Raw genomic sequence first — 15,644 nt, 5'->3', positions numbered from 1 at the left:
TTCCCCCCACCCTTTCTTAGGCTAGTACTGACCATTCTTATGCTATCCATTCTTTTTTCTTGCTGGCTGTCCATCAATGAAGTCTTGGACTCTCTGGTTCTCTTTGATCCCCAAAACATGATGACCTCATTCTTGCCATATCATCAACCAGATACCATGTCCCTTTCCAGTCACATTACACACCCTCCCCTAAGCTCTAAGAGCATCCAGGGCTTCTAACAGAAATGTCATGTGCACCCTCATCTGTCTTCCACACTGGCTTGTGATGGTCTCCAAGGCCAGAACAATTATTCTTGTATTTTGAGCCCTTACTAGAGTGCTCCCTCCAATGTACAACATATATCTCTGCCTGGTTAGGTCTACTTGTCTGTAATTTCAGATGCATTAATAGGCAAAGCATGAATTTTCACATCTGAGTATTCCCTACCCTCATATGTGGCCTTGAAATGAAGCCCAGGGGAATCCCCTATGGCCAAGTGACAGAGTTGTCACTTACCTATCACCTCCCCTTCCAATCTCCTATGGACTCACATCACTGTCGCTACCATGATCCCACAATCCTTTATGCTGTCTCCTGGCCACTGATTGGCTGTCCTTCGAGCTCCCTTTTCTGGTCAGTGACCTGAGCTTCATTCCCTTGACTGGCCTGCTCGCATACGTGCACATCCCACTGATTTTGATTCTGGGTTGACCTGTGCTCTAGGTCTAATAATAAAAGTACTATTTCTGAGGCACTGATAGATCCATGGTCAGTCACATTTGACCCAGTGTGTGCCCTCCCTCCTTTCTCCTTTTGGACTTCTCCAGCCCACAGAAAGGAATCCTCACACCCAAGATTCTCCTTAATTCTCTGAGTCAGTGACATTAACTCATTTCTTCCTTACATCTACCCGTTTTGTGATCACTCAGTGGGACTCCTGGGAAGATGGAAAAGAGTAAATAAAGACCAGTACAGATTCCGTCCCAAGTGGGCTCTCCATCTGGAAAAGCAGAGAGACATGCCAATGGATGTGGCACTCTTCTGGGGTAAGAGCTGTTAGGGAGCACACTAGGTTAAAGGGCCCTCCCTCTTAGAGCACATAGTAAATGGCCTTACAGTGCATTGTGTCCAGGTACATCCTTAAGGAAGCTGGCTGATCTTTGTGATGACAGCATCTTATAATCTGGCCTCAAAACAGACAATACTATTTGTTGACTTAATGAAGCAGTGAATGCATGAAGGTGGAATGGCCAGCCTGCAGCAGCCTGGGTGACAGGTCTGGAAGCCTCTGGCTTCTGGGATTCCTCATGGTCCTGTGCAGACATCCTGGAACCCCTGGGCTGGGAGTATGAGCAACATCACTTCATCCCAGGTATGGAAGTGAGTTCTCGGCTACTGCCACAGCTCTGGAGTCTTGTCCAGAGGAGCAGCCATGAGAGGGCAGGTAACATAGACCTCCCCTTGGAACTTTCCCTCCCTTCCCCTTTTCTTCTGTTCTGGAGTTTGAGATGCTACAATGAGGTCTTCTTTTATTCCTGTACTCCCCAAAACTCCCCATCCCAGGCACCTTTCTGTGGAACCAGCATTCCACATGGGAGAAAATAAAGTTTCTCCTTCCAGCACCCCTGCTCCTTGTCCTGGCAATCCCTTGGCACCACCTCCCTGCACCCCAGCCCCACCAGGGTGATCAGAGTTTCTCCAGGCAAAGCTTCCCAGTTCAGGTTCTGAACATCCCAACCAGAGCACTGCATTATCCAGATAAGCCTCTAGGACAAAGATCCAGACCAATATAATGACTTCGTCCCTTAATCTGGAAAACAGAACTTCTTCCCTTCTGTCAGTCTCAGCGTTGGAGACCAGAAGCCAACACATGTGCAGGGTAGTAGCTCTTATGTTTCTTGTGATTTATATTAATTTAAAGAATGTTCATAATATGTATCACATTTTATTTCTATAACATTCTTTGATAAATCAGCAAGAGAAACACAACCAACAGCATTAAGATATGAAAATCCAGAAATTCAGGGGAGCCACAGGAAGGGACATGCGAGGACTGAGACTATGGTGTAAAGCCCCAGTTCTTACTCTTAATTATTTCTGAAGTCACATGACCAGGCCTACATGATTTTATACTCCAAATAATTTTGGCTCATTGCAAATTGTTTCAGAAATGATTATTTTTCCATTAGGTGAGCAGTATGATGTAATAAAAATGGCTGTAATGTTATGTAATAATAATATAATGGTGATAATAATGATAATTGTGTTTATTGAGGACCTATTCATGGCTTGATTCATCACGTACCTTTATGAGAGTTTACAACAGCTATGAGGCAGACTGTTTACATTTTATACATGATGATATTAACCAAGGCTGAGAGAGTCAGTGACCTGCTGTTCCACACAGATGCTTGGAGGGACAGCCACAGGATAAGCCCAAGCATGTCTGCTCCTAGAGACCTTGCCATTTTCCTGGGGTGCTCAGTCTCCTGACCGGTTTTACTTCTTGAGATCCAACAACATAAAGTGTGGATTGTGTCAGAGGGTGCCTAACACTAGCATAGAATCAGCAATCCATTTCCTGGGTTAAGACAAATAATTCCTACACCTGTGTCCCTGCTTCTGCTCCAACAACCTCCACACCACCCCTTGCAGAGCACCCAGAATCTGATCTTGCCACACTTCTGCTTAGAACTGTGGCTTGCCATCTGAGGATGTACACCTAGTGGCCCCTTCCTCCTGCCCACACTCACTGGCAGCTTTCGGTTCTATGAATGTGCCACCATCCATCCTGTCTTGTCCTCCTTGTTGTCTCTTCCCACATCCTGTTTTCTCATTCTAGCATGTTCTTCATGCTCCAGTGCTCCTTCCTTATCTTTATATCTCAGCCCCATGTTCCCTTACTCAGGAAAGGCTTTCCTGACCTCCCAAAAGCTCTCATGCTCTGTGAACCTCTCCTGTCAAATGCTGATCAGAAATGCCATTGATCATTTATCTGTGTGGCCCTTTGATTAATGTTTGTCTCTCTATTTGACTAAGAGCTCTCTAAGAACAGGGGCTATGTTCCTTTGTTTGTTTACCTTACCACTGTATTGCCAGTGGGTAGTACAATGCTTTGTACATAGTGAATACCAACTAGCTGAATGAATAAGTGCATGCATGGGAGAATGAATGAATCATCATCGCCATCTTTAACACCATCATCTCTTCAATCTGTATTAGTTTTGAAATATCTTTTTTAATTTGTAGTCTATCAGAAATTGAAATTCAACTGGGCATCCTGTATTTTTATTTGCTAAATATGGTAACTCTACCACAGACATTGCCTTATTGTGCTGTGTGGCTCACTCAGTTTCATGTTTGGAGGGTCACGGTCCCATTCTCCCACTGGTGAGTATGTGTGGCTTTTTCTCCAGAGAGAAAAGGTGAAGTCTTTGGAAAGCCGTGGCTCTTGGTTCTGTTTTCTTTAAGTGCCTCCTTTCTAGGCCCCTACTCTGTGCTTACATCGATCAAAGTCCTTACTCATCACCCTGCATTGCAAATGTCTTTATGTGTTTTCTGTATTAGACTGTAAGATCCTCAAGGGCAGAGGCTGTGAGTAACTGCTCAGAGAGTGTTTGTTGAGTGAATTGATGATGATTATTCTTAATCCAAGTCTAGGAATCCAATAGGTGATATATAAATACTTGTTGAGTGAACCATAGTTAACAAGCTCCACTTCATGAACTAAGATCACATCCTTTTAGCATAGAGTATTTGAGATAATGACTATTAATAGGGAAAATATAAAAGAGCAGTCAGCACCAAGAAGAATACATACACTATTTCTTTGGATTACAGGCCAACTTCTAGTCAGTCTGCAGTGTTCCCAAGATGTTTGGGGAAAATGCCTGACTGAGATTCAAGCAGAGGTTGACCCCTGGGGGTATTTTAGGAGGTACCATATGCAACAGGGAGACTGGATGTCAAAGTCTGTGATTCTGTGCTTCATGAATGTGATTTAGATTTTACCAAGATTTAGGGATATATCTCTGTGTGCATGCACACGCACATGTGTGTGTGTGTGTTTATATAATATGTATGTATATGTATATGCATACACATATATACATGTACATATATAAGTATAATCTTTATTGAGATACAATTCACATACCATATAGTTCATCCACTTAAAGTGTACAATTTAATGTTTTTAGTATATTCACAGAGTTGTATAACTATCCCTATGATCTAATTTTAGAATATTTCATCATCACAAAATTAAATCCTGTGAAATCATGAAACCATTAGCAGTCACACCCCATTCCCCCAAGCCCTACTTTCTGTTCCCACAGATTTATTTATTCTGAAAATTTTATAGAAATGAAAACATATAGTATGTGGCCTTTTGTGACTGGCTTCTTTCACTTAGTCTAAAGTTTACAAGGTTTTTCCACGTTGTAGCATGTATCAGAACTTTATTTTTTAATGGTAAATAAATATTCCATTGTGTCAGTATATCACATTGTGTTTACCCATTAATCAGTTGATTGACCCTTGGGTTGTTGCTATGGTGTGGCTATTGTGAATAAGTCAGCTACAACATATTCACATACAAATTTTTGAGTGGATGAATATGTGATATTTTCATTTTGATAGAAGTGGGTTTGGTGGATTACATAGTTAGTCGGTTTCACTTGAGGAATTGCTAAACTGTTTTCCATAATGGCGGTACCATGTACATTCCCACTTGCAAGGTATTGAGGGTTTCAATTTCTCCATCTCCTCTCCAAAACTTATTGCCTATTTTTTTTTATTATAGTCATGCTAGTAGGTATAAAGCGGTATGCCATTGAGTGTTTAATATGCATTTCCTTGATGACCTGTGACTTTGAACATATTTCCATGCACTTTTTGGTAATATGTGTATCTTCTTTGGAGAAAAATCTATTCAGATTCATTGTCCATTTTTGTTTTTTAAAAATTTTTTTAATTAAAAAAGATTTTTAAATGTTTATTTATTTTTGAGATACAAGCAGAGCACAAGTTGAGGAGGGGCAGAGAGAGGGAGACACAGAATCCGAAGCAGGCTCCAGGCTCTGAGCTGTCAACACAGAGTCCGATGTGGGGCTTGAACCCACAAACTGCAAGATCATGATCTGAGCTGAAGTCTGATGCTTAATTGCCTGAGCCACCCAGGTCCCCTTCCATTGTCCATTTTTAAATTGTAATATCTTTTTATTATTTAATTGTAAGTGTTCTTTATATATTTTAGGCACAAGTCCATTTTAAGTTGATTTGGAAATATTTTCTCTTATTCTGTGGGTTATCTTTTCACTTTTTTTGAGGTTTAAAAACATTTTTTTAAAATTTGAGTATAGTTGACACACAGTGTTATATTAGTTTCAGGTATCCAATATAATGGTTCAATATCATTTCTATACATTATGCTATGCTCACCACCATTATGCTAGCTACCATCTGTCACCATACAACACTGTTACAATACCATTCTCTATATTCTCAATGTTGTACCAATCATCCCTGTGACTTATTCATTCCATAACTGGAAGCCTGTACTTCCCACTTCCTTTCTCCTATTTTGTCCACCCCCTATTTCCTTCTTTCTGACAGCCATTCATTTGTTCTCTGTATTTATATGTCTGATTCTGCTTTTTGTTTATTTGTTTTGTTTTTTAGATACCACACATGAGTGAAATTATATGGTATTTGTCTTTCTCAGTTTGAATTATTTAATTTAGCATAATACCCTCTATGTCCATCCAATGTGTCACAAATGGCAAGATCTCATCTTTTTTATGGCTGTGTAATATTCTATTGCATACATACATTCCTTCACATGCACACACACACACACGTGCACACACACGTATGTAATCTTTATCCATTCTTCTATCTGTTGACACTTAGGTTGTACCCATATCTTGGCTATTGTCAATAATGCTGAAATAAACATAGGGATGAATATGTCTTTTCAAATTAATGTTTTCATTTCCTATAGGCATGTTTTCACTTTCTTAATGATATCATTTGCAGCAAAAAGATTTTAATTTTTACGAAGCCAAATTTGACTATTTTTCTTTTCTTGTTTCTGCTTATGGTGTTGTATCTAAGAAAATATTGACTAATTTACTTCTGTTTTCCACTGAGAATTTTACACTTTTAGCCTTTAGGTCTTAATCTATTTTGAATTAATTTTTATGAACAGTATGAAGAATAATATATTTTAATCTTAATTTCACCTGTATACTCCTGTGAACAATACATATGACCCTATTATACAAATTTATCTCATCTTTCCGTATACATATCTAATTTGACACTATTATCACAGCTTTATATTTATCTCTCTTTCATTGTTCTGCCTCAGTCCATAATTTTATCTCTTTCTCTTTCTCTGTCTCTAACTCTATTTCTATATTTACAATTTGAATCTAATATTAAGACCAAAAGTAACCAAAATTTATCTAGTCCAACTGAAACCCAGAGAATTCAAGTGGTTTTGCTGGAGGCAAAATCACACAGCTTTTCATGTCTTCTTTGCATTAATAAAAGAGATTTATAATGAATAAAGAAATTTTATAGGAATAAGTTAACCTCAAGATTAAATTTAGACAAAAATATATATAAAATAAGGTATCAAGTATCTAAACTGGAAGGTAGTTTATCTTTGAAACCCACAGCAAACAAATAATGCGAACATAAAAAGTGAATCTATATCTTTATATTCAATTTAATAAGCGAAATCTCATCTTCTTTATAGCTGATTTATATCTACTGAAGTCTTTCTTTGTGTCCTATCAGGCAACCAACTCTTTTAATTGGCCCCTGAGACTTATTACTAGACTGATTTTCATAACGTCATTCAACAAACATTTAATAGGCACTTTCTAGGAATGTGGCTTTCTGCTAGACACAATCTTCTGCCACCAAGATGCTCATCATCTAGTGAAGAAACCAGACACATCAGTAAAGAAGTGCAGTATTTGTAGGTTCCATAAAAGAAGAATTTTGGGGCCCCAGAGTGGATCATTTTACCTGAGGTGATGGCTGTAGTAGAGCTAGGTAAGGCTGAAGGAGACCTTGGAGCTGGGCTAAATGTGATGCAAATCCTAGTGGATATCTGGCACACATGGGTATAGGGGTGGGTGGGGAGAGAGGGGCAAGAGACAGTGTTCTGAGCAAAGAATTCTGAGAAAAGGCATTTGACATGAAGCCTGCATTGGGAGCACATAACTGAGGAGTAGGATATGGCAAAAGGCTTCTCTGTAACCAAAGACAGATTGGTGTTTGATATATCTTTGCCAGCAGGCCCATTTTATACTTCTTTTAATCACTGGATATTGATAACCTAGTGATGCTACACTGATTACATTCTACAAGGCTGAGCATCTGATGAAGCAGGACTGTCCACTCACCATGGTGACAACTGTCTGAGTTTTCTATGATTAAAAGAGTAGTTGGTTTAGTTCTGCACTAGACTCAGTGTGTTACTGTTTGATCGTATGAGTGTTACAAGATAGTAGCCCTTTCAGAGGCCCAAAATTCTCTTATAAGCAGGAGTCTGACTTGTCTATCTTATTTTTTATCCTGCCTAGGAAACATACATACATTACTATTAACTTAATTGAGGCAACATTATCAAATTTGCAAAATGTTAAAAAGAGTTAAAGTACGTATATAACTCTACTTTGGGTCTCATACCTACTCCCTGGCTTCTACATATTCTCCATTCATGCATTTCCAACTCCAGCCTCTCTCTGTGTCCTTCTACATCTCCATATCTCCTTGTATGTCCATTTGATGTTCCCAATCACCACCCTTCTTGTGCTTGCTTCCTCTCTTATCTTTAATGCCTCTGTTGAGGGTGGTTGCAAACAGAACTGGGGAGCTCTTCTGCTCTGTTTAGTATTAGTTTTTTTTTTTTTTTTTGGTTCTCCCTGATGCAGGGAGGTGTTCTTGTTTCTTTACCTATTAATCAGCCATTTGGTGACAATCTGTGATAGCATTTTTTGCCTTTACCTAGTTGATATATAAGTACTATGTGGTTTAAATATGCATCTGACCCACTGAAACTGGCACCCTTGTGGTAGGGTAAAACTCTGATTACTTCAGTTCTTGAGGGTAGAGGACACAAGATACTAAGAATTCATATGGAAAGACTTGAAGATACCTGAGAGACAAATATTGCCTCCATTTTGGGATGAAATGGCTTCTGGCTCTTATAGTGGTGGGAGGGAACTCAAATGAAAAGAAGAATGTGAATGATACAAAGGAGAAGTTTTATTGAATTGGTTCAAAAACATACACCTTTGCAAAGAGAAAACAAGTATTTATGTCCTAGCTCTTAGGATCAAGGCATCCTAACATACCAGCAAATTCTGTTAAGTAAGGTTCAATAAGCCTGGGTCCCAAAAGGCCATAACTCCTGAAAAGGTTCTCATAGTAAAATAAAACATAGAGTGTCTCTTATGTATCTGTAACTCATGTCATTGTATATCTACTTCCCAAGGCCTCTATCTTTAGATCACTTGGCTATTAACCTGATTCTGCCATTTCCAAACTTGTGACCACAAACAAATTGTGACTTCTTTGAACTTTGATTTTCTCAGCTATAAAATTATAATAATCTGTACCCCACAGAGCTATTTTAAAGATGAAAAAAGTTAATATATGTCAAATTCTTAGCAAAGTGACAGTTATATGGCAAATGTTCAGTGAATTATCTCTGGGTTTATCCATGCTTTTTGAGTTGCCTACATCTTTTTAAATTAATGCATCCATATATGCTGCTGTCCCAATGCCTGTGTCTCTTTCACATGACCTGTTCCACTCCCAGCTTGTACCCTTATACTTCTGTATTGTTTTAATCTCTAACTTCATCTCTATCTTTTGTTCTATATTTCATTTATCTACCTCTATTTTGTCATTTTTGCAGATGTCTACAAACTCACTCTCTTTTGATACCTTTATATTAATTTGATAAATCATTGCGTTGCTATCACCTATTCCTAGGTTTATACAGTTATATGTCTAGCCATGTATATTTCTTTAAAAAAAGTTTATTTATTTATTTTGAGAGAGAGAGAGAGAGACAGCATACGAGTGGGGGGTTGGTAGGGACAGAGACAGGGAGAGAGAATCCCCTCCCAAGCAGACTTCATACTGTCAGCTCCATCCCACGACTGTGAGATCATGACCTGAGCCAAAATCAAAAGTCGGATGCTTAACTGACTGAGCCACCCAGGCACCCATGTATATTTCTAAATATCCCATCTATCTACACATATTGCAGAAAACTAACACCTCATCTCTTGGTCATTTGCAAGGCTTGCCCTGAGGGCCCTCTTCCATGACCCCACCTCTGTAAAAAAGCAGGAAGCTGGAAGTAACAAGGGGCACAGAGCTCTTTGGTTTCTGGATCGGACAATGTCAACTTGTTTTCCGGTGGGTTTTTTAATGTTTATTTATTTTTGAGAGAGAGAGTGAGAGAGAGAGGGAGAGTGATAGAGCAGGGGAGGGCAGAGACAGAAGGAGACAGAGAATCCCAAACAAGGTCCTTGCTGTTAGCACAGAGCCTGGTGCCTGGCTTGATCTCACGGACTATGAAGTCAAGAGTTGGATGCTCAACTGACTGAGCCACCCAGGCATCCCACCCCAGTGGGTTAAGATGTGTGAACCAAGCCCAATTTCATGCCAGTCTCTCACTCGACTCTCCATCCATCAACAGACTGATATTAATTCAGGAATCTAGAGATACAAAGATGAAAAAAAATAGAGGTTCTTCCTTTAGGAAGTGCACATCTTATCAAGAGATGAGTGAGGGAGACATTAGGATTCAAAAATTCACATTTTGGTGGGGGACAGCTTGTCTGTTTTCAGTTTTCCTTCTTCCCTGATTTCCTGATTACCTTCTAGGTCAATATCAAGCCCAGAACTATACACCTTCAGAGTGCCTTGGCCAAATGTGTGATCAGAGAACTACTTTCTCTGTTATAGTGGAAAGAGTCTGATCTGCAACTAGAGATACTTGGAGTCTTGACTCTCCAAGGCAACCATTACCTTTAGTTCCCAGACAGATTCATCTCTCTGAGCTTCAGAGTCCTCATCCATAGAATGATAGGGTGGGACTGGAAAATTCCTAGGCACCCTTGTTGTCTTGACCTTCTGAAAGTCTATGATCCTACTCAAGTTTGGAGTGGAATCTGGAGACCCCCTTTGGAATGAGTGATGGAACCCAGAATTCAGACTCTGAAGTCAGGTGGACCTGGGCAGAGACTTCTCCATGGGAGGGATTTCACAGACACGACTGGTATGTGCACTGTAGGTCACAAAGCATTTTTGTACCCATTATCTGATTTTTATCTTCATGAGAACCTGGTGAAATACTTTCACTCCCATTTTCATATGAGGAAACTAAAGCCCAGAGAGCTAAATGGGTAACTGAGTACTAAGTACTTTTGATCAGCCCTCTCATTTAATTCACATGATAATCATATGGCTTTTCTAATTCTTTTCATCTTATTTCTCTTATTTCTTCTTTCTTCTCTTCTCCATCTTCCTCTTCATTTTTATTCTTCTGAGGCTCATGGATGTTAAGTAGCTTTCACCCATTAGCAAGTACTAGAGCTCAGATTCAACCTCAAGTCTGTGTAAATCTGAAGTTTGTGCTCATGGCTTGGTCAGAATCTTAAGTGCCCATAGGGGCTGGAGGGTTATGTAAACAAGTGAAATGATCCAGGCAGAAGCATTATTTCACTTTCCTTTAATCTCACCAAAAAAAAAACCAAAAGCACAAGTAAAATAATAAAAAGAAACTTATACTTTGCATTGCATCATGGATATAGTATAGAATGATGGAGAATTGTAGAACATGTAAGTAGGTGTATAACATAAAAGTATATGCCCTAAGAGGGGCAGCTATTAATCATTGGGTTGATGGAAATTAGGCTCATCTATGCCAGATCTTTTGATTTTAGAAGAAAAACTGTATGTCTAGAATCTTAAGTATAATTTCTTTATTTCTAAATATTAATGATTAGTTACTAAAATATATAAGCAAAAAATTATGTAGGCAAAAGATAAAAAGATATCCCATCTTGACTATATCTGGCTCACAGGTGCTAGCTTAGTATTTCTGTCCTGCACTATGCTGTCTTCAAGGACTGCTCCATAGCATTAGCTGAGCACCTGCTGTAAAGCCGTCAGGCTGCTCAGCTCAGGACAAGGATGTAGCAGGCAGCCATCCATCTAGCTGTGCCTTGTTGCTTATGATCAGCATTTACTCTGAGTGGGTGCTGGATATTTTGAGTATCATTTTTGGCTGGATATTTTTGTATAAAATAATTGCCTTAATCTCACAAAATCTCTGGAAAGAAGATTTAATTATCTCCATTTTTTAGTTGAGCAACTTAATACTCAAGGTTGTTATAAAGGTCACCCAGTTGTAAGTAGCCAACCTGGGATGTTAGCTTCAGTTCTGACCACATTGTTTTCATCCTGTAGAGTTGCCTCTGTCTTTGAAGTGACTTTAATTGTTTCAAGATAGGGAATTTTTCTGCTTTTATATGTATCTGATGAGAATCTGAGATAAGGAGGAAGTCAGGGGCCTGGACTCCTCTCTCAGGACAGAAGATACCTTTGTCACCTTTCATCATCCCTGACACAAGGTCTTCTAGAGATGGAGAAAAAATTGATAGGATGAAGACAGAGGAAGAAAACAAGAATCTGCTCCTTCATAGTCCAGAAGCTTTGACACTGCAGTGAGACACTCCCACATTCTGTAGGTGACTATCAAGGACAAGCATACAGGGAGGGAACTGGCTGCTGGAATGTCAACCTGGGTGATGAGCCAGGCAGATGCCAACCAGCTGTCTCATGGTGTAAGCCAGACCCAGAACCCTTTATATAAAGACAGCCCTCTGTCCAGATGATCAGCCTGAATGTCTGATTGCTGTGAGGAGGGTGAGTCCAGAGGTTGGGTCCTGGGATTGGGATAGGGATGCTTCTAAGGGGATGCCCAGATTCACAGGGGTGAGGCATAGTGAGGCGGGGTGGGGGGAAGTTGTGAGCAGAAAAACAGTGGTACATAAACCTGAGGAGTCTTTTAGGGGACATAAGAAGAATATCTGTGGAGTTTGTGAGAAGAACTGAGGGTCTAAAGCCTTTGATAACACTGGCCTCCTCCTCAGGTACCATTTTCCTGCATCAGGAGCTCTCTCCCTGGAAAAGATGCTTTAGTAATTTACACCTTGTGAGCAGAGTTGTGTGTAGGAGGGTTACCTTCCCCACAGGCATGTGTGTTTACAATTTTTTAATGTTTATTTGTTTTTGAGAGAGAGAGACAGAGCACAAGTAGGGGAGGGGCAGAAAGAGGGAGACACAGAATCCAAAGCAGGCTCCAGGCTCCAAGCCATCAGCACAGAGCCTGATGTGAAGGGAATGTGTATTTAGATATTGTCTATAAGTGGAGAGGGGAAGGCTTTACCTTTCATTAGAAGCATTTTCAGTATTTCTGAAGCTTATTGAAAAGTGTTTTGTTGAATGGGTTAATTGTTAAATCAGCCACCCTGCTGTGCTGGTCACTGGGTTGCCTGTACACGAACAGGTGAATTTGGGAGGACAGAGGAATGGAGACTATCTTCTGTTTCTCCCTGGCTACGTGTGGTGTTAGAGAGTATGCCTGCATCCTCCAAGTCATGTTTGTTATGCTTCTGCTGTGGAGGGGTTTATGTGTGGCTGAATGTCAGTCTTGTGATTTAGGAATCTTGCACTTTCTGGGTTACCCCATCTTAGGCAGTTGCTCCCTGCTTTTAAGAGGGACCGGGGAGAAACCATTTCTGAGGCCAGCAGACTGTCCCACTTCGGGTGATTTACAACAGCAACCAGCTTGGGCAAGTTGCCATGTTGGTTCTGAGCCTTTCCAAGGCTTGTATGTTGTGTGTGTGTGTGTGTGTGTGTGTGTGCATATGTCCATGAGGGTCATTTAAACACATTCACCTAAAAAGATTGAGTGTAGAGAAACAAGCATTTTATGTTGGGTTTGAGCTGGATCCTTGACTTTCTAGTGGATGCTTTGAGTGCAGATGGTACCTGAGTGCTTGCTCCAATACACTCATTTTTACATGTTTTCACATGTATGTGTTCCCAGTGCATGTATGTGAGGATAGTCAAGCTTCTGTGGGTGCAGGGCCTCTACTTTGGAAGCAGTATTACTTCTACCTCCTATAAGTGGCTCTCCTGCCACTTAGGCCAAGGAATCATGCTGTCTTCAACGCCCTCTTGTGTTGAACACTGGTATGTCCATCCTCCAGGGGAGACCCTGGACATCTGCAACCCCGGATGTGCCTTTGAAGCTCCTTCAGATCAGGACCTCAGGTCCTTTGGTAGATCCAAGGCAGGTCTCATGGGCAGCGGTAACTAATATTGAGTCCATCTAACTCAGAAGTGTTCTTCGGTAAAGGTTGAGAGTTGGAGAGGAAAGGACAGGGAAGAAGCAGGGTGTCTTCCCCTTGGTTTTGTCTCCTTTTTCTCAACAGCTCATGCTCCTAACACTGGTCTTTCTACCCTCAGGTCCTATCACCTGCCTGCATCAGAACCATGTGTGACCAGCAGCAGATTCAGTGTTGCATGTCACTCCCCCAGTGCTGTGTGAAGGGCTCCTCCTTCTATCCCTCCCAGAATCCCAGTGCCAGGAGCCAGGTTGTGGTCCAAGCACCTTGTGAGATGCAAATTGTGGAGTGCCCCGCACCATGCCCAGTTCAAGTTTCCCAGGTAAAATGCCAGGCTCCATGCCAGTCCCAGACCACACAGGTGAAGTGTCAGGCTCCATGCCAGTCTAAGACCACCCAAGTGAAGGGCCAGGCTTCAAGCCAGTCCCAGACCACCCAAGGGAAGAGCCAGGCTTCAAGCCAGTCTCAAATTTCCTGTGTTCAATGCCAGGCTCCATGCCAGCCTCAGGTTTCCTATGTGCATTGTGAAGCCCCATGCCCTTTTCAGACCTGCTATATGGAATGTGCTCCAGTTTATTATACAGAAACTTGTTATGTGGAATGCCCAGTCCAGACCTACATACCCTGTCCAGCTCCTCAGCCTGTCCAGACTTACGTGGCTTCTCCCCCAGTTTCCCAGACTCAGGGAAGATTCTCCACTCAGTGCCAGTATCAGGGCTCCTCCAACAGATGCTCCCCGCAGCGTCAGTCCCAGGCTTCCTACAGCACCTGTGCCCCGCAGTTCCGATCTGGGGCTTACTACGGCGACTGCGCCTCCCAGCGCCAGTCCCGGGCTGCATTTAGCACTTGCGCACCCCAGTGCCAGGCCACTGGCTCTTACCGGAGCTTCACCGCACAGCGTCGCTCGCGGAGCTCCACCAGATGCCTCCCTGCTCGCCAGCTGCAGCCTTCCTACCGCAGCTACTCCCCACCACGACGGTCTGAGCCCTACTACAGCGGCTGCCTGTCATCAGCGTGCTCTTCGGGCTCCTATAACTACTGCACCCCTCCGCGCCGCTCGGAGCCCATCTATAGCAGTGGCTGTCCTCGGGGTCGCACTTCAGGCTGCTCTCAGAGATGTGGTCCCAAGTGCCGGATAGAGATTTCTTCCCCCTGCTGCCCCAAGCAGGTCCCCCCGCAAAAGTGTCCTGTTCAGATTCCTCCCATCAGACGCTGCTCTGAGAGTTGTGCCCCACGACCCTCCTGGGGTGCCTTCTGCCCGGAGCTGAGGCCACGTGCAGAGTCACGTCCACTCCCAAGCTTCTGTCCACCGCGGCGTCGGGACCAAAGTCCAGAGCCGCCGCTGCATCGATGCCCACCCCCTGCCCCCTGTCCATGCCCACGTCCTGCTCCGCGGCTGTATCCTCGCCCAGAGCCAAGCTCGAGGTCAGGGCCTCGTCCGTGTCCTCCACCGCGGCGACTCTCTGAACCCTGTCTGTGTCCAGAGCCACGTCCAGCCCCACGTCGTTTCCCAGCGCAGCGTGAATTTCCCGAATGGCGTCCGTGTCCACAGCCCTATGAGCATCCAGAACCTCATTCACTCCCGGAGCCAATTCCCCTTCCAGCGCCGTGCCCGAGCCCAGAGCCCTGTGTGGAGCCCCCGTGCGATCCCAGCCCTTGCTCAGGCCCCAATCCAATCCCATGTCCGGGGGACCTGGGCTGTCATGAGTCCAGCCCATGCCGCCTGGACACCGAGGCTCCAAGCTGCGACCCAGCTGCTTATAACCAGTGGCAAGGAAGTGGTGACAGCTGTGGACCCTGTGATATGATTCCAGAGCCACAGGGTGTCAGTGATTGTGGAGACCAAGGAGGCCCCTATGTTGGAGTAAAAGGAGGTCCTTCTGCTGGAACAAAGGGTGCTTATTTTTAAAGAAGCATGGCTGAGACATCCCTGCTTTCTGCCCTGAAAATGTCAGACCTCGATTTCCAACATGTCCCTATGTGCCTCTCTCCAAAGGCAGTTGGAGGCTCCCTGCTGCAGAGGTGATGTTGGAACTCCACTGCCTGCCATCTCAGGATCCACACCTGGGTGCCAGGCACCTTTCCAGCCTCACATCTGGATCTTCCCCTATAAGAACCCTCAGTTCTAGCTAGACCAGCCTGGCCACCAGGGCCACAGGATGTTCCTGCCTCCAAGTCTCTGCTCACCTCCACACCACCCCTACCCCACC

At 42.8% G+C, this 15,644-nt stretch overlaps 1 protein-coding gene across 1 annotated transcript; it reads left to right on the top strand.

Annotated features, from left to right (window-relative positions):
* The first annotated feature begins 13,567 nt into the window (after window positions 1-13,567).
* Window positions 13,568-15,343, top strand: KPRP (keratinocyte proline rich protein). The gene has a single exon (XM_047083650.1). The coding sequence runs from the start codon at window positions 13,583-13,585 to the stop codon at window positions 15,341-15,343; it is 1,761 nt and encodes a 586-aa protein (XP_046939606.1). The 5' UTR covers window positions 13,568-13,582.
* The last annotated feature ends 301 nt before the right edge of the window (window positions 15,344-15,644 follow it).

This window comes from Lynx rufus, unplaced genomic scaffold (genome assembly GCF_022079265.1).
Source record: "Lynx rufus isolate CCGP_SWC_20201006 ecotype Redwood Valley unplaced genomic scaffold, mLynRuf1.p SCAF_2, whole genome shotgun sequence".
NCBI classification, from domain to species: domain Eukaryota; kingdom Metazoa; phylum Chordata; class Mammalia; order Carnivora; family Felidae; genus Lynx; species Lynx rufus.
This window is presented reverse-complemented; position numbering and strand designations above follow the sequence as displayed.